This window comes from Grampus griseus (genome assembly GCF_964374135.1).
Source record: "Grampus griseus genome assembly, chromosome: 16".
In the NCBI taxonomy this organism is placed as follows: domain Eukaryota; kingdom Metazoa; phylum Chordata; class Mammalia; order Artiodactyla; family Delphinidae; genus Grampus; species Grampus griseus.
The window spans coordinates 28,423,688-28,448,722 of record NC_139010.1 but is presented as its reverse complement, the minus strand read 5'-3'; the positions used below and the strand labels follow the sequence as shown (position 1 = coordinate 28,448,722).

The window sequence follows — 25,035 nt, the reverse complement described above, 5'->3', positions numbered from 1 at the left end:
ACCAACATTTATTGAATGCCTACCATCACTAGGTACTGTGCTAGACACCAAAGGATTCAAAGATGGATAAAACATAGTGTTAGTCCTTGAGGATTTTATAGTTTTAGAAGAAAAAGCCACATAAATACTTTAAAAATAGTCCTGGCAGAAGTGTGGAGCATGAATTTACTAGGAAAGAGACTGGTGCCAGAGAGATCACGTAGGAGTCTACTGGAATATTCTAGAAGCATTTCTCAAAGTGTGGTCCCTGCACTAGCAGCTTTAGTGTGACCTAAGCCCCACCCTAGACCTATCGAATCAGAAACTCTGAGGATAGGACCCAGCAATTTATCTTTTAACAAGTCCTCTAGGTGATTCTGATGCATGCTCAAGTTTGAGAACCATTGTTCTAGAGTGACAGATAATAAGGATAGGATGGGGAATAAATAGTGATTTGATGTGGGTGCTGATGAAATTTAAAAAATTAAGAACAATTCTGTGGCTTAAAGCTTAGGAAACTATGTGGAAAATGAAACATGGAGTATGTCCCAGGCTCACTTCATGTCACGTGCTCTTCACCAGAGTCTCACTGCTTTTCCTGTGAAGGAGGCTACATTTTACCCCACTCCCAGTAAGAAACAGCAGTAAAGATTCTAGGTAGGACATGACAAGGGTGCTGTTATTTGAGGCACTGGACATTCCACTGGGCAAATCGAATCTAGAGATCTAGTGGATAACTTCAACACGTTCTATGAAATCTTGCCAGGAGCCTCTGACCTGTATGCTATTGCCTATTAACAACAGGACCTGATGTTCAGGATTATGATCTTGAGAATCAGTTTTCATATTCATACTACAGGTATTAAGGGAAATAGATATTAAATGCTGCTTGCTTCCTTTCCTAACATGTGTTCTCTCCACATCTACCTCCATTTTAAATAACGGTAAAGAAAAGGTAGCTGTGATCGGTCTGTCACTGGATTATTCACATATACATTCTAGCATAGTTTAATGTTAAGTCAAGGTGACCTGATACGAAAGTATGGCCTAACTTGCTATTTCCTGACTCACTCCCTTTCTGACAAAATCCCTCAATAACCAAGTTCTTAGCTATACTGACTAGAATGGTTACTATCTGATGGTAGGAGGTAAGTTTGTCTGTAGCTATCTACGCATGTGATTAATTGACTTATTCATTCATACAATGAAAATTTACTATCTACTCTATGCCAGGCACTGTGGTGGGTCCTGAGGATACACTGGAGAATAAGACACATAGTGCCCCTGCTCTCTTGAAGCTTATATTTTAATGGGGGAGATTTTTAAAGAAGTAATAAGTTAGTAATTAAGATAATAAAAAAGTAAATAAGATAATTCCAGAGAATGTTACGTCCTATTAAGGAAAATGACTGTGTGTAGCAGTACAGAATAGTGAAGGGACCCATGTTAGATAGGATGGTTAGAGAACACTTCTAAGTTGAGACTGAGGATGGGAAAGACATAGCCATGTAGAGTATGGAAGAGCACATTAGGCAAAGGGAACTCCACGTGCAAAGTGTCTAAGGCCTTAAAGAAGACCAGCATAGCCACTGCACGCAAGCAAAGGTGAAAGTGGCGTGAAATACAGATTCAGAGATAGCAGATCATATAGATTCTTTTAGGCCACTATAGGAGTTTAGACTTTTAGTCTAAGTGCAACTAGAAGCCACTGAAGGGTTGTAAGCCGGGGAGTGAAATAATTTGATTTCTCCTTCAAGTGAGTACTTTGGCTACTCTGTAGGAAAATGGAATAGAATGCAAAAAAGACTGAAAGTATGGAGCTCAGTTAGGAAGCTACTGTAGTAAGTAAAAAACAGGCCTGAGTTAAAGTGGCAGAAAAGAAAAAGCAGAAAAATGGATGGATTTGAGATAAGATATGAGATATATCCTTAAAATTGAGTCAAAAGAACTCAGTGAAGGTTTGGACAGAAGGAAAGGAAGGTATTAAGAATGATTCCTAGGTTTCCAGCTTAAGATATAAGCTGTTTGATGTTCCCTGTATTGTGTGATAGATGGATCATGCTGTAGGGAACATTTTCAGAACTCTAAGTATGAGAAAAAGGGCAAAGACAAAGGATGCAAACATACATGTGTACAGAGCCCACCCATCCATTACCCTTTTAAGAAAAACCGCCTCACCTCCAGCATTGTTGAGGGGGTCAGCTGATGTATTTGGAGCATGTAAATCAACGCTTACTGCTAACTGGACCAAGGCCAGGGCATCTGACCCCAGATGTTCTTCCAGTATCCTATTTATGAATGGCACAAAAAGTGAATTGAGCTAACCTACTGTTCTCTTTCAGGAGCCAGAATGGAAAGCAAAGAAGGACCAGAAAGACCAGGAAGGAAGAAGCAGACATGCAATGCAGCTGAGTGACATTAATGTGTAAGCAATGGAGTGAAGATCCATGAATATCTGCTGTTGAGGTCTCTAGAACTGATGGAATCTAGAACCATCATCTGGCTCCACGCTCAGTAAAAACCTGTCCAGTTTTGGTTCTTGCTTGAGATTCTTTTTATGACAGGTAACACATATGAAACCTTACTATGTGTCAGGTACTGTTCCTTTATAAACATTATTTCATTCAGCTTTTACTGTAACCCAAATGAGATAGGTATTTTATCTTCATTTTTATAGATGAGAAAACTGAGGCTCAGAGATGTCAAATAACTTGTCCATAGTCACACAATGCCAGAACAAGGACTCAAATCCATGTCTTTTGACCCATTGTCTTAACCACTGTGTTATAATGTCTCCCTTAATGCTTATGTGCTTCCTTAAAAAAAATTCCTTATTCTGAGCCAGATGAAATGGGTTTCTGTTCCTTTGACCAAAGGAATCAGATGAAATAGTGCCTTAAAGCCAAAGTATGGCTGCCCTACTAGATCCTGCACCCCTGCCCCTGCTTCCATGACAATGAGCTCCCTCACATAGTTGTCATTCTTAAGAAAACTGAATAGAACAAAATAAAGTACTGTATTGTGGGGATTTTGAAATGCACATATATAACACAGAATGATACATTATAATCATAAATCTATATTGTTTCTTTTTCCTCTGTCTTTGAATACTTCAATATAGAATAGAGATCGAAATACACTGTGAAAAACCAATTTCTTCCTCTACCTTCTGAAAAATTAAAAGAAGGAGCTCTGGTTGTGTCCACTTAGGTAACAAAATTTTACAACCTGCTACTCCAAGGCTTAAAGGCTTAACTCAGGGTAGAATTTGGCTTATAACTATGTAGCATTTCAAAGGTAAAGAAAACTCCCCATCACTTTTCACTGTTCTTTCTGATAGAGTCTGTTACTCCTAGGCTTTTGAATTGTTCATCCCTCATCATTTTTATGAGTTATTTAGGCAAGCTGGGGCAGTAGTGCAAGAAAGCATGAGTTTACTGTAAGGCACTGAATAAATGATTGTAGATATGGGAAGAAGACTAATTTTAAATATAATGGTAAAAGTTATTTTTATTAAATTTTCAGTTTTGTGTTCATCATCCTAGGTGATGTATTTCAACTGTGGTGTTTTTCTAGTCATTTGCAAGACAGCAGGTAGAGTGTTTATATGAATACCTTTCATCAAATTTAATACCTAATACAGTTTCTCTAGAAGGTAAGCAACTTCTCAATCTGACCTGTGTCTTTTCCACAGTTGTGCAATCAACTTTTACCTTTAAGATGATGACTAACTTACAGCGGGCTAGAATATTTTCGATTCTTCTCTAATGAAGGAAGGTATTAAGAAAACAGGGGTGGCATTGACAGTTTTATGTGTCTAGGTCATTTAGGTTAAACATTTAAACCTAAATGTTTAATAAAGATGCTAACTGGGTATTTTTTCCTTTATAAGATGTGTTTTAAATATTTTATAATTGCTTTATCACTTCCTTAAAATTGAGTTTTCAGAAAAACCGTGTACTTCTGCTGATATGAGTATAGATCACTGTCTCTTTACATTGTGTTCTAGTGTTAGCCTAATTACTAGAATGAGAAAAAGTCTGAAAAACCTTTAGCCATTAAATTCATATATTTAACAAGTTACAACCTTGAAATCTTGCTCTACCTGAAAGTGCCATTAAAAGTGCTTGACTATTATTACTAGAGAAAATTTTTAATAAAAGCTAATTAAGCTATGAAACTCCCAAATGGTTAACTGATTTTAGGGGCTAAATTTCTGGTACTTCTAATTATCCTCTGATGGCTTTACTTAGTGTTTCACAACCATGACAGACGACAATGAAAAACCGCAGTGAAATTCATCCACCCTGACACTGTGCTAAGCACCAGCTTCTCCCTCTCCAAGTAAAATCAATACTCTGTTTGAGTAAACACGTTTACAGCTTTATTAGGATGTCTTGCTTGTTCTGTAACAGCTACTTGAAGCTGTGGTAACAAATCGACTCAACTCAGTTAAACCTAGAGAGCTGGGTAAGAGGCCCATCGATAAGGCTGTTATAAAAATAAACTGCAGGAGATCAGAAAGCTGGAGCAAACAGTCTGGTAAATGTCAATATTTTCCCTTACAGAGGATGACAAAAACAGTGAGATTATGTGGAAAGTCTTTTTTTCCCCCTTAAAAATGTCTCTTGTTTCAACTGGATAAAGCATTTCTACTTTTTGTGTACAACTCTTCTGAATGAAATTTTTGCTTCTTAATGCCCATGTGCATCTGGAAAAGGAAGCTGATGTAAATACTTGGTATTTCTCCTACCATTTCAGATTCTTTATTTTCCTTTGTATAAAGAGGCTTATTTTGGTCTTCACTGACTTTATAAAATGACCTTATTCAAGTTATCTGGAATAACCTTGGTGGCTTAGTCTTACCTTCTTTTTATTAATGAAACAAAATTTCTGTCATCCACATTTGGGAGGTCATTTCAACACAGTGTTCACTCTTGCTATAATACTGGTGAGACCTGATGTTGTACCTTCCAAATTAGGCCTTCCAAATTAATGCATTTAACAAGAGCAAACAGTGTTAGTAGCTATAGTCAGGCTACTTAACCTTCTGACGAGTGGTAGTACATAAAAATGTCTGCTACCTATTAGGAGCAAGCTTCCACAGTGGCTACAGCTCTACCAAACAAGAACTCACATACCCTCTTTTAGATGTTTACAGGTTGCTCAAAGAACTAACATATGGCAGGAAATTCCCACTTCAGTTTGGCTGGCTTAGACTACCCAGATGTGACAAAGTAATGGTTTCCCCCTGCTGAAAAAGGCTCAGATGTAAACTTTTTTTCCTTTCATTTTTTATGTAGTTTAGTTAGTAAAATTTTATTTTGTTTTGACTTCATATTGACTACCAACTAGTCATGAACTTAAGTAACAACTTGTGACTCATATGTTAGAAAACACAGATTTTTCTGGAAAAAGGAAATCAACAAACATTAAATTTTGAAATAACTTAAAAAGCTACTGTGCCCATCAGGGTAAGGTCTGACCTAGCAGGTATTTGCATAATGAAAACCAAAGCCTAAGTGGTGTCAGATGGTGTAGTGACTGACATGCACAGGAAGTCAATTCAGAGCAAAGGTTCCTTCACGACAGCTAAGCACAATACATCCTCCCACACAAAGTGAGCAACTGAGCATCCTCCCACACAAAGTGAGCAACTGGGTATAATATATAGGCAGTGGTCAGTGCTATAACAGTGAGGATAACTTATCTGCTCTTCCTGGTGTATGAAAATGGAAACTTGTCAAATTGTATTAACGTGGCGTGGGATATTGCATTTGAATTAAAAAAAAAAAAATCCCAAACCAAAAAAACCTTTCTGTGCCCCTAATTCAGGAAAGAAGCTCCTGAAGAGTACTAAGCAGTATGTTTTACTTGTATGGATAAGGTGCCCTTGCACCCCAACCCCTTTCAAAATACTGCTTTAAAGATCATTCCTAGGGGCTTCCCTGGTGGCGCAGTGGTTGAGAGTCCGCCTGCCGATGTGGGGGACACAGGTTCGTGCCTCCGCGGAGCGGCTGGGACCGTGAGCCATGGCCGCTGAGCCTGCGCGTCCGGAGCCTGTGCTCCGCAACGGGAGAGGCCACAACAGTGAGAGGCCCGCGTACCGCAGGAAAAAAAAAAAAAAGATCATTCCTCCTTATGGAACAAAAATGTTAGAATCTGAATTTTAAACCTAATGTGTGATCTCTTGATGTGGTTCCCAAAATAAAAGTTTAGCATATGCTTCTGTTTATTGTTAAAGTTAAACATCTTGGATACCCACATACCAAAACAACTATATCAAAGGCTTCTATCCATTTGGGGTATCAACTCTTGACCTATGTATTTCCAAAAGGCCTATATAACAGACTACTTAACTGACAATTTTCATTTGGGTTATGAACACATGTAATCACTGGATCATGAATTAATGAGCCATGAGATCTGGCTTCTAGTATTGCATATTTACAATTAACTCCCTTTCCTCATCCATCAAATGGGGGCTTTTTAATAGACCATCTTAGGTTTTCATACCTAACATCAATTCATTCAAGAGAGCTGCTTTTTATGAGCAACCAGATAAAATGCGGATAGGGTCAAATGGGGATTTGTTTAATCTCATTTCATTCTGATTCAGATAAAACCTCATTTGAACATAGTTTCACTATTGAAAGTTTGAAAACCTGAAAACCAGAAACGTGATTTTAAAAAATACTCCCTTTCAGCATTAACATTTTAAGCAATATAATTAAAAACAAAAAGACTTACCAGGACAAAGTCATAGCTGCTGGAGTGTTAGAATAAGGAGATGACAGTAAGCTTATTTATACCCTAATTCATAAGCAAGATAACTAATTTTGTTACTATTTAACTCAATTCAAAAACCTGTATTTGATCAACTGACAATTTCTCACAGCAGGGTGGTTCTAAAATTCAAAGAGCACTTGATGACAGAAACTGGTTTTAATTTTCCGTTTATTTCATGGGATAGAAATAAAACATACATATCTTAATTTTATAAAATGTCAATGTAAACTGGATAATTAAATGAAAAATAAATTAAGATCTTGTGTTCATACCCCAGGTTTGGGAACTCATATCTGAAGTGAGAATAGCTGTAAATTTAGTAATCGCATTGATAATTTTTGTTTGTTTTATTCAGACCCCTGTTTATAGTAAATAGCCATATAACTTCATACAAATTTTCATACAGTTTGGGAAGTTGTTTGTAATAACTTATGCACCATTGGTTAAGACTTCTGCTAGGTCACAAGGTTGGCCAGGCTATGCATCAGTACTACCGACATGTGATTTCATTTATTTTGATTATATTAATTACAAAACCAATAAAGGCACATTGTAACAAATTCAAACATCTATGAGACAAGATTTTAAATTGAATACACTCAGCTTTACGAAAACTTACTATATTGCTCCTACCTTTTTTTCATTTTGCTACTGACTGATGAAATCTCTGCTAAGTCATAGATTGGCCCCAGTCTACAGACTAGTGTTTAGAAAAAGCACTTAGGCTATTTTTCCTCACTTGGAGGGGAAGACAAGAGGATACTAATGGAATGGAGTATAACAAAATGATCAGAGGTAAGAACTTGGGGGTCAAACTTTGAGTTTGAATCCTGGTTTTCACTGTGACCTTGGGCAAATTACTTAATCTCTTGAACCTCTGAGACCAGAGGAACTGTCCAGTTGAGCCTAGGCCCAGCTGCCAATTCACAGATTTGTGGAGTTAAATAAATGGTTGTTGTTTTAGGTCACTAAGTTTTGAGGGTGGTGTGTTATGCAGCAAAACCTAACTGATACAGATTGGATGAATCTGACAGATAAGGTAGGTGAAATTGACCAAATCCATGTAAGAGCAGCTTGGACTGCTATTGGATTCAAGTGAGTTCCATTTGACTCACAAATATCATAGGCCAGGAAACTGATATACATATATTTGTCATATCACAATTCTAACAAAATTAACTTCAGATATTTTGCTTGTGACATTTCTTCTGGCCCTCTGCTACTAAATGAAATCTTATAAATACCAACATTGTTTTCTTAGAATAAGCATTTCTTAATAATCATCAAATATAGGAGATGTAAGGTTCATATTTAAGTTTCAGGGTCTGACAGCCTCCATGGCTCAGACTGTCTCTGGATTATCCAAATCTCCAGAAGACAAAGTCCTTTGAATTCCATTATCTATTTACAATTGCTTCTAGATGGAGGCCATCCAGGATACAAGATCTTTGAGGGAACATTACTATTTGTGAAAAATTCCAGACTTTATCCTAAAATCATCCTGTATCCCATGTCAATGAAAGTTATTTCTCATTTCTGTCATGGCTCGAGGATCATCTTTACCTCTTTAGACCCACAAACGCTTAAATAATCTTAGGCAAGACTCCTGAAATTTGGTCCTGGTCCAACGTCAACTTATCAAAATCTCTGGATGTGAAACATCAGAGTAGCATGTCATGAAGCATCCTAAGACTGTGCAAGGTGTGAATCTCTCTTCCCTTTCCCCCTGTGTGAACTTGAGCTGCTGTCTCTGGTGTATTTCAAATTCTTAATGACCAAGTCAATCCCATACCTCATTTGATGGTTTTAAGGGAAACTGCTTAAGAAATCAAACACCAAAGATGTCCTGCTAGAGGTAAAAGACAGGGAAAGGGATCGTTGTTGCTGTGGGATGGGGTAGGAGTGTGCAGCAATCATCTTGGTTACCATCCACAAGTAAATCTTCTGCATACAGTGGGTCATATGAAGGTTTCGTTTTTGGGTGAAGAAGTGTGAGAAATGATATATTCAACACTCACCAAGTTATTTTCTAGTCCTCTGAGTTGACAGCAAAGGAAGGGGGTGGTGCAGAAAAAAAAGTCAGAAGAATTCTACACCACTTCTTTGTACAGCACAATGAAGCAGCAGTTAAGAAGAACGGGAGAGTAAGTTACAAATGTTTGAGAATAAAAAGCAAGGTGAGAATAGAAAATGTAAACATAACTTAGAGATTCCCTATGGTTCTCTGAAGTATAGACAGGTGCTACTTGAAAAGGAAGTAATATCCTTGCTCTGGTAACTTAAATCTTTTTTTTAAAACAAAAAGTCTTTTCTGAACATGAATTAGAAAGTGAAATTAATGCTCCTTTTTATTAGATGGGAAATAGGATAATTATTTATACTGTGATTGCTAAGTGGCTTTAAAAGTTATTTTCATATTGTAGGTAATATCGTTTAGGATAATACATTTTCCCTGATAAAGCTGTCATGAGAAATTAGAAAATAAAAGTATTAAAGGCAGCACAGTTACTTTACTATCATTCAAATAAACTATTCTAAGCTATATATGGCTCTTAACATTTAATGAAGCTTTTTTAAACCTAAGAATGTTGGTCCTTGGGTAAGGTCTCTAGTCTTTTTTCTGAGAGTTAGATGTACGTGCCTGGGTATAATCTGTCAAAGGTGTACTCACTTTTAGTCTAAAGATGATTTGTAGGTCTAGTTCACATTCCTATAGCTGCCATAAAACATACAACTAAATCATGTTAGATTAACACAGGCTGGTATTGACAGCCCACTGGGAACATATTGATTAGGTCCCCTTTCATGTTATTTGTTATGATTTTTCTTCTCAGTTTCATTTACTGGGAAGACACAGGGGAAGAGATTTCACAGGGAACAATGACAGTGCCTGTCACAAAATGTTCTCAATGTTTCCATTTGTTACTATGGCAGTGACAAAGAGGGTTCCAAATGAAAAGGCAGACCTGCTGTGACAAAGCACAGCAGGACAACAGGAAGAAATTTTCAACTGACCTGGGAAATTAGGAAATCATACTTAGAGATTATAGAATTGTCTCCATTTCCAAGGGTACAATCGTGGCGCTTTGGCTTTTGAGGGAGAATGTGAAAAGGGTAGTTCCATCAGGCCTGGCTAGTGACAAGTAAAGGGCAGACATTAGAAAGTGTTTAAGATCTCCAAATAGAACAAGGAGGTATACTTGTGGAGGCTAGAGGAATTTGTCACTGTTACCAAACCCTCGAGATGGAACTATGAATTTAATTTATGTTCCTTTGGGGTACTCATTTTAAAATTATACATGAAAATCTATGATGTAGTCATGTATCTCTTATGTGGCTAATGAGAACGCATGGCACTCTGGTATTGGGATATGTAATATCAGCACACGGTAGGTGAAGTCACGGTTTATCTAAGAACTTGAAATTGGGACTGGAATATAGTTATGCAAAGTCACAAAAGAAAAAGGTGCTTGTAAGCCAGCAAAACTTGAAAGTAATAGGAGGAATATATTAAGCACCTAAAGATAAAATGTGTCAATCAGAAAGGAGACATTAATCAGGCAATCAAGCAAAGAAAAAGAAACTACATAGTAAATGCAAAAGTTGCCATCATTGCCTCTCCATTCATGATCAAGGTAGAGGAGTATACTTCAAAAGATAGAGTATTTCCAATCCTACTAGAAAGCCTTCCCCTGGTGTAGAGATGGGAGTAGGGGATTTTAGCCAATGGATTTTTGAGTATTTCCAACTAACCAGAACATCTCTATTGTAAGATGGATGTATCAGCCTGGTGCTATTAAACAGTTGATTCATATAACTCCCTGTATTCGGATTCCATGCTGACCAAGCGAGTTTATGATCTGGCTTTCTGTATCTCTGTAGTGCAATCAATTCTACTGCTTAGCAGAAACTCCTGGTTCAAACTCACCTGGGATTAAGTCCTTCGATTCTCTTCCCTTTCACTTTCTTTTCTGCAACAATCTTACCCCAGAGTCCTAAGAATCCTATTGTGTAACAAAACCTCCTGTTCAATAAATGAAGTCATCTATTCAGTCAATAGGAACATTCTCTCTGGCAAAACCAGCTTTTGTTAGTAAGGCGGGTCTGTGGTTCTGAGTCCTAATGATGAGATTTCCCTAAAAGTTTAGAGAAGCAGTACAGTTCAGACTGCCTGGGTCTGAATCCTGGCTCTGCTACTTTCTAGCTACGAGAATTTGGGAAAGTTATCTAACCCCTCTGTGTCTCAGTTTTCTCATCAGTAAAATGGGGTTAAAAATAACCTACTTCAAGGAGCTTTTATGAACATTAAACGAGTTAATATATGTAAAGTGCCTAAGATATCAATTGGCTAGTAGGTGCTGCGTAAATGTTATCTATGCTATTACTATATAGCTTGATGTACATAGACAGAATGTGCTGAACATGCCAGCATAAGTATTCCTTGTTAAAATGACATTAGAGTATTCATCTCACTGCATGACTCAGTCTTTCAGGATCTGAATATCCTGGGAACCGATGAGAGTAGGGTTAAAACGAGAAAAATGGCTACTTAATTGAGGTTTTACCAGTAAAGTTCTGCCTAGTTTCAGCTTGACTTCCACTTTCTCTATACTGATTTCAACAGTGCGTAGTGAAATCCAGGGTATGATGAAAGTGAATAAAGTGAGGAGGCTGCCAACATATTACAAAAGGGGTTGGCAAACCATAGCCTGAGAGCCAAATCCAGCCCATGCTCTGTTTTTGTACAGCTGGAGAACGAAGAAAGGTTTTTACATTTTTAGAGTACTGCAAAAAACCAAAGACAAAACAAAAAGCAAGCAAGAAAACAAGAAGAATATGCAGTATACGGCTTGCAAAGCCTAACGTATTCACTGTCTGGCCCTTTAGGAAAAAAGGTTCGCAGATCGCTGTTCCACACTCTTTCCTTTTTACTTACCTCACTGTACCCCAAGAATAAGTATATAAATGAGTCTGGGTAACCAGAGTGAGATAAGAAAGAGGCCGAAAATCCTGTAACAAAGAGTCCAAGGGCTTTGATGATATAGTTCATTTATCACTCTAACTGTAATACAAATGGCTAGCTAGCTGTTCCTATTTTAGTATCCTAAGAATGACTTCCCTCTTCCTCAAAAAGTCTATATATTCCTACCTCGTAGTGGAAGCATTATAGGTAGTTAGGGGTCTATAAAGGAATCTGTTGTTGCAAGGCCAGGAAGCCCCAGGCCTCAGGCCCAGGAGCAGTGCCTAATTAGGTCACCATCGTATCTATGACAGCCTCAGGATGTACCCAACTAAATAGCAAAGAAAGAGAATACTTACTGTTTTAAGTATTTTAAAGTGCTTAAATAACACACACACACGTTATAAATTTAAAAGTTTCTGTACTAGATTCCTAGTTTAACCAATTTCTAAACAGGAAATCAACAGTGTCTCCTTAATGTATTACAGAATTTGGCCCAATTCTGCATAAGGTATTTTTAGGCTACATGGGTTTACAGCTCTGAAGCGGTATGGAATAGGAAAAACAGCTGCAAAATAATCAGTTATGAAGCCTTTCAGAGCAAAGGAATAAAAGATACGTGCGTGACAGTAAAGTAGAACATTATTTGTTGTATGTACTCTTTCCAAAAAAAGATGGCATGGGGCATGCTACCAGTCTAATGGTAAACAGCTCATTTAAGACTAGGCATGAAAAGTTTCAAAGAAGGAAACATGAAAAATTTATGCTAGTGAACATTAAAAGAATATAAATATTTTAAGTAACATTAAGTTCAAACCATTATACAACCTTAAATAAGTTTCCCATAATTCAACTTATCTTCCAAGGAAAGGAAGACAAGGGTCAGCTCCATTCGCCTTTTCTTCCTTGTCTCGCTTGATGTTATGAGAAAGAAAGGTCAGGAGGGACTCTTCTGGGCTATCACTCAGGAGTCTAAAGCTTTCTAGAGATCTTAACCTAGCTTAACTACACTTGGCTAGAAGGAGTTCAGACATATGAAAAGAACTTTTGAATCCGATTTTAGATCAATCTAAGTTATCAAGCCAAAACTCTTCCAATTGTCTTGATCTTATTTTTGACTACTCACTCCAAAAATGATTTAGTTTTTATAAACTGTGCCAGTTCTTATTGAACCTTAATGAGACAAAAATTTAACCCTTTCTGGTACAATAAACATCCAACTATTGTGTTAGAAACAGATGTTTTAACTGAAGGATATAATCCAAAGACATCATCCTTAGCTATTAGCGTACTATTAATATTCACAATGTGTTTTAAAGAACAACAATTTGTTAACATTTAAGCCTGAAGGGCTATGAATATACTATGTACTGTCTTGATGCAGCTTGTTTATGCAATATTCTGACAGACACAATTAATCTTGTGAAAATGACTGGGATATAGCGTAACAGTAAATTATCTTTAAGCCCAAAATACACATTTTCCTGTAGTAATATACCCTCATAACACAATGATAGTAGCATATGGAAAAAACATCAGGAATTAATTATTTAAAAGCAGAAATTAAAAGTTACTATATTCATAAATCTTGGCTATGTGGCAGAGACAGGGTTAAAGGAAATGTTTAACTTGTAAGTAAGTATGAAATAAATGAGTCCGTACCTCCAACAAATGCATCTCCAGCTCCATTGGTATCAACAATTTCTTTCTGGTCTTGATCCAAGACAGCAAAAGCGGTGACTTCACTTTCTGCAATTAGAGCCAAAGAAAGGCAGACTGACTTCTCTTTGTAAACACTCAATATACAAACTCACCCAGGAAAGCTTGAAGCTCCTACATCAGCCAAAGAGAGAGACAGAACATGAAGCCCATATTCTGTACAAGAGCACTTGGGAACCAAGGTGAAAAGCCATCTGTAAGCAATGCTTTTTGGTATTTTCAGCATACAGATGTTGTATGTGTTTTGTTAAGAGTTATACTTAGGTAGTTCACATTTTTGAGGAACAACTGTAAATGGTAGCAGTACCTTTTTGGACAGTAAAAATACTTGAACAGAAACTATGAGCTAAAGGAAGTATTAAGTACTAGATCATGGATCGCTAATAAAGCATCAAGCCTGGCTACATTCCTGGCAATGAAATCTTGGATATAGTTAAAAAGCTGTAAATTTAAAAACTACAAATAATGAGTCTTGAGTGTTCCTCTATAGAAAATCACAATGGCACAAAAAAATATATAACTACTATTCTGAATAATACTTGATGCCAATGTCAAGGATTACTGATATTAGTTGGCTTATTATGGATAACTTAATCTGGTTACTTTTTACAATGGAGTCACTATTTCCTCCAAACTATCAGTCAAATAACAAAAGGGAAAGCTACCACTGAATGCATGGGCAGAACAAAATGGACAGTGCAATGAGCTCTTCTCTTACAGCAGTCTGGACTTGGTTCTTTTGACTACAGAGTAACCTAATACACTACTTTAAACTTGGCACATGACAGTGGAATGGCATTACAGTAGTCTCCGTTATCCAGTTTTGCTTTTTGCGGTTTCAGTTACCCGCGGTCAGCTAAAGTCTGAAAATATTATGTGGAAAACTCCAGAAATAAACAATTCATAAGTTTTAAGTTCCACACCATTCTGAATACCGTCCCAATCCATCCTGCCCTGGATATGAATCATCCCTACGTATGCCGCCTGTAAGTCACTCAAGTAGCCGCCTTGGTTATCAGATTGACTGTCACTGTACTGCAGTGCTTGTGTTCAAGTAACCTTTATTTTACTTACTAATGGTCCCAAAGCACAAGAGTAGTGATGCTGGAGATTTGGATATGCCAAAGAGAGGCCATAAAGTGCTTCCTTTAAGTGAAAAGGTGCAAGTTCCTGACTTAATGAGGAAAGAAAAAAATATTATATGTTGAGGTTGCTAAGATAGATCTACAGTAAGAACGAAGCTTCTATCTGTGAAATTGTGAAGAAGGAAAAAGAAATTTGTGTTAGATTTGATGTTGCACCTTAAACAGCAAAAGTTATGGCCAGAGTACGTGACAAGTGCTTAACTAAGATGGAAAAGGCATTAAGTTTTGGGGTGGAGGACATGAACAGAAGATTTATTCCTATTGACGGCAACGTGCTGCGCCAGAAAACACTGAGCCTATAGGAACACTTCAGCCAGGGATCCCCTGAAACAAGTGACAGCCAAGCCATTTACTGTGAGTAAAGGATGGTTACAGATTCAGTAAAAGATCTGGACTGAAAAATATAAAAATTATTGGAGAGGCTGTGTCTGCTGATGAAGAAGCTACTGCCACATTTCTGGCAGTGCTGAAGGAGTTGATTAAGGAGATAGCATACCATCCAAAGCAAGTCTTCAGTGGTGATGAAACTGGGTTCTTCTGGAAGAAGATGTCCAATAGAAGCTACATTCATAAAAGTGCAAAGGAGGCACCAGGGCATAAAACATGGAAGGACAGATGAACGTTGGTACTATGTGGCAACACTGCAGGGCATATGATAAAGCCAGGCGTAGTGTTCAGGGTGAAGAACCCATGTGCTCTCAAAAACAAACCCAAAAATTATCAGAAAGCATGGGTGACAGTTATCTCATTTATGGGATGCTTCCACCAATGCTTCATCCCAGAAGTGAAAAAATATTTGGAAGAAGAAAGGGTGGAATTTGAAGTTCTATTAGTAACAGATAATGTACCTGGTCATCCTGAATTGTTACAAACGTGAAAATGTTGAGGTTGGAATTTTATCTCCAAATACAACTTCACTGCTTCACCCCTTTTACAAGGACATCATTCAGTTTGTCCAGGTCACATACACCCACCCTGTATTTGATCATATTTGATCAGCAATTGATGCAGACTCTAATCTGGACACAATGCAGTGCTAGAAATCATTCATTATTACTGACACAATAACATTCATCAAAGCTGCAGTGGATGAATTAAAACCAGAAATTGTAAAGGCCTGCAGTCATGAATGATTTTAAAGGCTTCCTGGGGATCAGTGGAGAAGTTAGGAAAATCATTCACACAGTAAGAAGGATTTGCCAACATGCTTGATGAAGAAGAACACATCAAAGACCATGGAGAAATGTTAACAAATGAGAAAGTGGAAGAACTTGTTGAGTCATTTACAGAGGAAGAGAAAGATGATGAAGAAGAAAGTGGAGTAGAACCAGCAACTCGGACATTACCAAAATTTGCTGAAGTGTTTCAAATTGCACAGACTTTAAAGGACAAAATTAGGGAATAAGATCCTTGGATGGAATGCAGCATTAAAGTCACCCTTATAATCACTGAAGGATTCAACCTCTGTAGCAAAACACTGATGAGTTAAAAAGAGACAACTTCCAATTACAATGTTCTTCCAAAAGGTTTCAGTGAAACAAATAAACAAACACAAACGAAAACCCTTCAGCTATTGAGGATGCCCAACCATGGACATCATCTGCTGCTGATATCCAACCATCGACATCATCATGGCTTGATGATTCTCCTTCTGACGTTATCATCAGAAGGTCAATGTTAGCCTAATGATACATCACAATATCTGTGTCATTCACCTCACCTCATTTCATCACACAGGCATTGTATCATATCCTATCATCATCATAAGGGTGAGTACAGTACAATAAGATAATTTGAGAGACAGAGACCACATTCACAAATTTTTTTTTTTTTGGCCATGCCGCGTGGTATGCAGGTTCTTATTTCCCCAACCAGGGATGGAAACCTGGTCCCCTGCGGTGGAAGCGTGGAGTCCTAACCACTGGACCGCCAGGCAATTCCCATCACATAATTTTTATTACAGTATATTATTGTAATTGTTATATTTTATTATTATTCATTGTTGTTAATCTCTTATTATGCCTAATTTATAAATTAAACTTTATCATAGGTATGTATGTACAGAAGAAAAACAACATAGTATATATAGGGTCTGGTACTATCCACAGTGTCAGGAACCCAATGGGGGTTTTGGAACGAACCCCTGCAGGTAAGGGAGACTACTGTATCTGTGATGAAATTTGGCCTAGAGGACATTTGTAAAAGACTGAATAGTGCTTTTCATTGGTGTCTGGAACTTCTGAAACTACAAATTTGCATCGTTTATGGGGACAAATGTGGCCAAAGCGCTATAAACTTCAATCTCATCTAAGATCAAGAAGGAGAGAAAAGGAAATCTTGGAAATTTTAAGGTCTTAATAAAGAACCTAAGACTCTCAAAAAGCATGTTCTGTTTGCCTTTTGCTACCTGCTACTAATGGATACTTTCAACAAGAGATAAACAAAGTGATGATAATGAAAAAAAGATCCTCCTGGAAAGATTGATATTCAAGAAGAGGACTCATTCACTTAGTGATGTCTTTTGACTGTAGATGCTAAGAAGATTCCATATTAGAAGTACCTGTTTAAACTCTTTAAGTACTACCTTTCCACACTTTGTAACACCAGACCTACATGAAGTTGACAAGATTTTGATTCATTGGAAGTTAAGGCATAAACATCCAGGATTAAATTTTCTAGGGAGTATGCAGTACAGACTGCTACGCAGGCCAAAAAAAAAAAAAAAAAGATATAAGCAGACTTTATTAGAAATAATTAGGAAAGGAAAGGGCTACAGTCTGGTTTAGGGAAAGGTCTGTACCATAAATATTTATAAAGAAATCTGATTTTATTACTTCCAAGTACAAGTCATACTATAAAGGGAATTAACAACTATAAACTAAGAACAAACAGGCATTAAACAAGTAAAATGAGCTAAGTTAATGACACCATTACCATTTATAATAAGGTTATATTATGTAATAATATAACACATCTATAAAACATTTTAGGTAATATAAGAATTAATTCCTGGATTACAGATTAAAATAATCACATATAAATGATAAGTAAGCTGCAATTAGATATAATTCCTTGAGTTCTTTGTTTAAAAAAGTTATTGACTTTTGATTGGATAAATCTTTATTTATGAATAAAACCTAATTCACAATGGAAGAGTTTATCTGAATTTTGTTCTTAAGAATCATGACTTTTTGTTTAAATTAGCAAAAATTCTAAATGAATGCAGCTTTACTACACTTTTTTCTGGATATATGTGTAGATCCTTGAAATCCTTTACCCTTAGGTGTCATATGAAGTTCAATTTCCTGAAACATAAAGTAGAAATATTTTCCACTTTTTGTACTTATTAATTCAAATAAGTATATAAGAATATTAAGAATGTAAAAAGAGCTGTCATAAATTGGTACACAGTCCAGGCTCTATTATCTTTTGCATCTAGAGAGCTATATTATGAGAACTTCTTTCAAAATAATAATGCTGAAAATTTGCAAGATCTTGAATGGTGTTCCAAATCATTGAAAAGGGATTAAACAAAGTTCAATAATATTCAAGTTCACTTATATTTTTGGTACATTCTTATTTTGAAATACAATGATCTAAGCTGGTTTACAGAGTTATTAAAAAAACTCCCACAAACTAAGTAAATGGTATTCACCAGCATGACCCATTCCATAGCCTTCTAGTCAATTTATTGTATGAACATACAAAGTACCTAACTAAATCTTAAGACACACTTATAGGCATGGGCATTATTCAGCCAATGAGGCCCAAGACACTCACATCACTGTTACTGGGATCTTGTTTTCTTGGGTGTGAAATGGGACTGGAGTAGCTGTGGGAACAAGTAGCAAAAATAGCTTTTTGCCTTAGTTATAGAAAAATGACACTTAGTTCTGATCAAGTACTTCTACTCAAGAGCTTAAGATAAGTAAGTGCCATTGTCTCTTCCCAAATTCTTTATAAAGTGAGAAGGAAAAGGATTGGGAATAATTATTATTCCTATTTTCCAGACTTCTACAACAGCACAAAATCATGAGTTTCCCCAAGCAGACAGGAAACAAACACTAACAATTCAGCTGATAACAGATTTGCTTAGTGTCATTTATTGGATAAGACCCTCACGGCATCTTCACTCAGAACAATGAAATTTAATGTACTTAAAGTACAAAATAATAAAAATCAAACAGTCTCTGGACAGTTTATACAAACAGGTAATTCACTCTTCACTCTACTGTGACATAAGCCTTACTACCCAGTCTCTTAAGAGGCCAGTCTGGCTAGAATCAACTATAATGTTAAGTCGTTTATAGTAGAGATGGTTAGTTCATACAAATGCCACAATATCTAACTGAAAAATAATAATAAAAAATCCACTCATTCAATGCCAAACAATTAGACTAAATGTTCCGGTAGCTTTACTGCTACCAAATTAACTATATATTTTAGTACTGTACACACACACAGAGTCAAGATAATTAATATCCTTAGGAAATTCTGTTCAAGGTATATTAAAGTGCCATGTGTTGTCACTGTCTTACTGATGTCACCTCTAAATTGTAGTGAAGATATAACTGAAGAAGATACAAAGCAGGATGAGAAGCAGATAGCCAAGTGTTTTTCAGCCTCAAGGTAGACTGTAGTCACCACCTCTACCACTGCCTCTGATGAGCATTACCAGCCATGGAAAAAAACAGAATACTGATGGCAAAAACTTCACCAGAAAGTGACAAGTAGGACCGTTTAAAAGCCAGAACTCCTGGGCTTCCCTGGTGGCGCAGTGGTTGAGAGTCCGCCTGCCAATGCAGGGGACACGGGTTTGTGCCCCGGTCCGGGAAGATCCCACATGCCGCGGAGTGGCTGGGCCCGTGAGCCATGGCCGCTGAGCCTGCGTGTCCAGAGCCTGTGCTCCGCAATGGGAGAGGCCACAACAGTGAGAAGTCCGTGTATCACAAAAAAAAAAACCCCCAGAACTCCTAAGATTCTGAAAAGTGGCTCCTGCACCTTGATTTCTTATAATGAGGTATTTCCAGGGTATTAATGTTTTTGTTTGCTTCTTTTTTCTTTTTTTAATTTATTTATTTTTGGCTGCATTGGGTCTTTGTTGCTGTGTGTGGGCTTTCTCTAGTTGTGGCGAGCGGGGGCTACTCTTCATTGCAGTGCACAAGCTTCTCATTGAAGTGGCTTCTCTTGTTGCAGAGCACGGGGTCCAGGCGCGCGGGCTCAGGAGTTGTGGCTCGCAGGCTCTAGAGCGCAGGCTCAGTCGTTGTGGTGCACGGGCTTAGTTGCTCCGCAGCATGAGGGATCTTCCTGGAACAGGGCTTGAACCCATATCCCCCGCATTGGCAGGCGGATTCTTAACCACTGAGCTACCAGGGAAGCCCTGCTTGTTTTTTATTAACCTTTTTTTGGGGGGATAATTTTAAACAAGCAGAAAAGTTTAAAGAAAAATACAGAGAATTCCCATATAACGTTTATCCAGATTTACCAGTTTTTCATTTTGCCATAATTTATCAGTCCTCCTGTATATACATACATATTTATTCTTTCAAGCCATTTGAGCTTAAGTTGCATATATCATGTCCTTTACTCCTTAATAATTTATTTAATTTGGTGTATTTCCTAAGAACAAACATATTCGTTTAGGTAACCATCGTATAGTTGACAAATTTAAAAACTTAATATTGTTATTCCATCTAATCTATACTCCATATTCCAATTTTGTTAATTGTCCTAATGTCTTTTATAGCAATTTTTTTCATCCAGTACAGGATGCAGTCCAGAACCACATACTGCTTTTAGCTGTGCTTGTTTTTTAAAAAAATTTAACCTTTTAACTTTTACTACAGGTAATGCATAACTATAGTCCCCAAATATAAATATGTGAAAATATATGGTACAACCACCCTTCTCTTATCTCTCCCATTCATTCAGTTTCTAGTCCCACTATTTTTCAATCTGGTTATTACTGCTATTGCTTTCCTGTATATCCTTTCACAATTTCTCTATGCACATATAAGCAAAACATTCTTACTTTTCTCCTTTTTATTTTAAACAACAAAAAAAGTATCATACTATATGCATGCTGTTCTGGACGATGTTTTTTCATTTGGAGATCTTTTTATATTGGTAAACAGAGAATGTCATTGTTTTTCATGACTGTGTAATAGTCCACTGTATGGATATACTATAATTTACTTAAGTAGTCCTTTATTGATGAACTTTTAGGTTGTTTTCAATCTTCTGTTATCACAAACAATGTTTCAAAGCACTAATGCTTTTATTTTAAGTAGACTCTAAATTTAATTATTTTACTTAATAGCCAAGTTAAGAATATCATTCCTACTTTATACTGGGAACTGACACAAGGAAATTAAGTTGTTATGCAAACAGCATGAAATATGCCTGTGTCACAGAATAGGGAAAAAAAAGAGAATCCAGGAAATGCTTTTTCTTTTCATTGGATACACATATCAGGATATGAGCAAAGACACCCTTGCTCAGACTGCCCTAATAAACAGGATAATGAAACAGATGACAAATTCTGCTAATAATAGAGATTTATAGAACAATCCTAATTAACAAGGACTTTTGGGGGAAATGAAGAGCTCTGGGTTAATTTAATTTTCTGGTTAACTAAAGAAAAAGTAGAAAGTCTTTTTAGTTGGAAATCTTTCTAAATGTACTAATATAATAACATACCATGACATCCTTGCTTTAATTAGTTTATTGAACTCAATGAAAATTTTCTTTGATAATAGAGAATCCTACAGCACATGTTAATGTCATTATTCTGAACATCAGTTCTTATTGTAGTTCCAAAAGTATAAGTGCTTTCATGAAAGGCAGAATAAATGGAATGATGGCAAGTAAACCGGATTAGGACTCAAAAGACCCACAGTTTGAGTCTGGTTTTTGTTCAGCTACTTTATTCAACAAATACTTATTAAGAGCTTATCATGTGTCAGGACCTCTGTCAGGGAAGGAGAATACAGATGTGAATAGGACAAACAAAAACCCTGCTCTCACAGGATCTACATTCTAGTGAAGATAGATAATATATAACTAATACAAAAATGAAGAAGATAATTTGAGATAACAATAAATGCCATGAAGGAAATAAAACAGATGATAAAGTATGACTGGGGAGGAGGGTTAATTTAGATGGGTGTTACTTCCTCAGTGAGGAGGTGATGTTTGAATTGAGACTTCAATAGCAAGAAGGAGCCAGCCATGTGAAGATCCAGGGGTGGAATATTCAAGTGCAGAGGACCTGGGCTAGCAACAAGCTTTGTGAGCTAGGCCTGTTCAAGGTTAAGAAGGCCACTGTAACTAGAGTACAGTGAATATGTGGAGATCAAATTTGTGTGTGTGTGTGTGGGTGGGGTGTCGGGGGGAAGAGCTGGTAGAATTTCATTCTATTTAATAAAAAGGGAAACCACTGGAAGGTTTCAAAGAGAGGAGTGACACAATCCCATTTTCAAAAGAGATTGTTCTGGTAGCCTTATAGAGAATGGACTGAATGGTGGGAGTTGGGAACGGAGTCTAAGATGCTACTTACCAAGAGACCTTATGCAAGTCACAGTGTAACTTAAACTCTGTTTTGCTGCTCAGAAAATGATGATAATTCTTGCTTTAGCTATTTTCAGTGACTATTATATGGATTAAGCATAAATATTAATAAAAGCACCCTGTCAAATATAAAGCCCTATACAATTCTATAAGGTGTTTTTAGGAGCTTATTATCTTTTTTAAAATTTAATTTAATTTAATTTATTTTATTTTTGGCTGCACTGGGTCTTTGCTGCTGCACGCAGGCTTTCTCTAGTTGCGGTGAGCGGGGGCTACTCTTTGTTGCGGGTGCGGGCTTCTCATTGTGATGGCTTCTCTTGTTGCAGAGCACAGGCCCTATGCTTGCGGGCTTCAGTAGTTGCAGCACACAGGCTCAGCAGTTGTGGCTCGCGGGCTCTAGAGTGCAGGCTCAGTAGTTGTGGCACACAGGCTTAGTTGCTCCGTGGCGTGTGGGATCTTCCCGGACCAGGGCTCAAACCTGTGTCCCCTGCACTGGCAGGTGGATTCTTAACCATTGCTCCACCAGGGAAGCCCAGGAGCTTATTATCTTCAATCAGGCAATAAGTACTTGTTGAACACTCACTATGAGCTCTTAATTTTCTGCTAGATCCTTTGGAAGCAGATAAAGGAGAATTATTAAGACATGGTGTGTCTTCTCAAGGAACTTAAGAATCTAGTTGGAAAGAGAAATCTAGCATATGTGGAAGAATTTGTGAAATATTAACAATGTAATATTTATAGCTGCAACAGGAGCTCAAAGGAGGAAAGGAACAATGTGAGTTTAATTAACTGGTGATGGTTTCATGGAGAAGATTGAACTTAAAGCTGGGTTTTGATGTGGATAGTGAAAAGGAGAGGAAAAGAAAGATATATATCCCAGGAGGCATAGAGAAAGAAGGATGTTTAAATGTCAGGTAAGGCCAGAAATAACGCAAGATGGGTGGGGTCCAGCCATCTCTAGGGAGGCCTTGAAAGCCCGACAAATGTTTGGACTTGATACATGAGGCAAATGGGATGCAACTGCAGTTTCTGAGCAAAAAGCGATATTCAAATACTTACTATGAGCCAGGTACTGCACCAAGTGCTCTATATACTTTATCTCATGTATTCTCACTGCAATCACATGAGTTAGGTGTTATTGACCTGATTGTATAAATGAAGACATTGAAGCTCACGGAGGCTGTCAACTACCCAGGGTCCCAAAGCAAAGTAGGACTTTGGGACAAAAAGAATGAGAGAGAAGTAAAATATAATTCCAAAGCTGCCATTTGAGCAATGTTGCCACCATTTTTTCCAGAAAAAAGGTGATAATGGAAAAAAACAGATTTTGATTGAACAGTATGTAACAGTTTACTGACATTTAAATTCCCCTTTTAAGCCCTGTACTGATAACTAAATTTGACTAAATTAAGTAAATTAATACTCCATAAAGAACAGAGGCAGTATAACATTGTGATTAAGAATATGAACAAGACTCTTGGGTTCATATTCCCGATTACTAGTAAATTCCGATTTACTAGCTCATAACCAAGTTAAACTCTCTATGCCTCAATTTGTCATGTGTAAGATGGGGGCAAAAATTGTAATTATCTCATAGAGTTTTTGCAAACATTAAGTCAGTTAATACATGTAAAGCACGTACGACAAAGGTTGGCACGTAGTAAGCATTTAATGAATAAATGGACAAGAATATTATTAATCTTAAAATAAGACTTCTGGGTATAGGCGACCAGGTCTTACTTAAAACTGCTCCTTCTGAAGGCATGTTTTTTTTTTTTAATAAATTAATTAATTTATTTATTTTTGGTTGCGTTGGGTCTTTGTTGCTGTGCGTGGGCTTTCTCTAGTTGCGGTGAGCGGGGGCTACTCTTTGTTTCAGTGTGTGGGTTTCTCATTGTGGTGGCTTCTCTTGTTGTGGAGCATAGGCTCTAGGTGTGCGGGCTTCAGTATTTGTGGCCATGCAGGTTCAGTAGTTGTGGCTCGCAGGCTCTAGAGCACAGGCTCAGTAGTTGTGGCACACGGGCTTAGGTGCTCCGCGGCATGTGGGATCTTCCTGGACCAGGGCTCGAACCCATGTCTCCCGCATTGGCTGGTGGATTCTTAACCACTATGCCACCAGGGAAGCCCGTTTTTTAAAAAATTAATTAATTTTATTTATTTATTTTTGGCTACGTTGAGTCTTCATTGTTGCATGCTGGCTTTCTCTAGTTGCAGCGAGCAGGAGCTACTCGTTGCGGTACGCGGGCTTCTCATTGAGGTGGCTTCTCTTGTGGAGCACGGGCTCTAGGTGCGCAAGCTTCAGTAGTTGCAGCATGCGGGCTCAGTAGTTGTGGCTCGCAGGTTCTAGAGCGCAGGCTCAGTAGTTGTGGCACACAGGCTTAGTTACTCTGCGGCAAAGCAGGATCTTCCTGGACCAGGGCTCGAACCCGTGTCCCCTGAACTGGCAGGCAGATTCTTATCCACTGTGCCACCAGGGAAGTCCCAACAATAAAGATTTTTAAAATGGATATGCATGTACAAAGTTGTTCTCTATTATTAAAGATTAAGCTATTGATGCCACTACTTCTAATCATGGGCTCTCTATTGGTAAGATTTCTGTTTGAATTGTTGATGGTGGCAATGGCAAATGTTATTTAGTTTACAAATGAAAAATTGCATCAGATATGAGAGGACCAATGGCTCCTTTTTTCTCATTATGGATTAGAAGTCTTAGAGCAAGAAAGCATTGCTGAAATATCACTGGTGTTTAGTGCAATCTGGTTTGCGGGGATGATAATGCCTCAAGGTAATGTCATAGGTATATGAGGAAAGAAAAAAAAATTTTAAACAGTCTATACTATACAATAAGATTAAAGTTCCCCAAAGTATGGAGTC

At 37.4% G+C, this 25,035-nt stretch overlaps 1 protein-coding gene across 7 annotated transcripts in view; it reads right to left on the bottom strand.

The window, feature by feature from the left end:
- The window catches only part of ADK (adenosine kinase), a 486,537-nt gene that overhangs the window by 18,717 nt on the left and 442,785 nt on the right, over positions 1–25,035 (bottom strand). For all 7 annotated transcript variants that reach the window (XR_014297905.1, XM_082674082.1, XM_082674080.1 and 4 more), the window contains one exon: positions 13,391–13,477. Coding sequence is in view for 6 of the 7 variants with exons in the window: in XM_082674082.1 (XP_082530208.1) it covers positions 13,391–13,477 (87 nt within the window). In the remaining variant the exon portion in view is untranslated. The remainder of the gene's footprint in view (positions 1–13,390; positions 13,478–25,035) is intronic.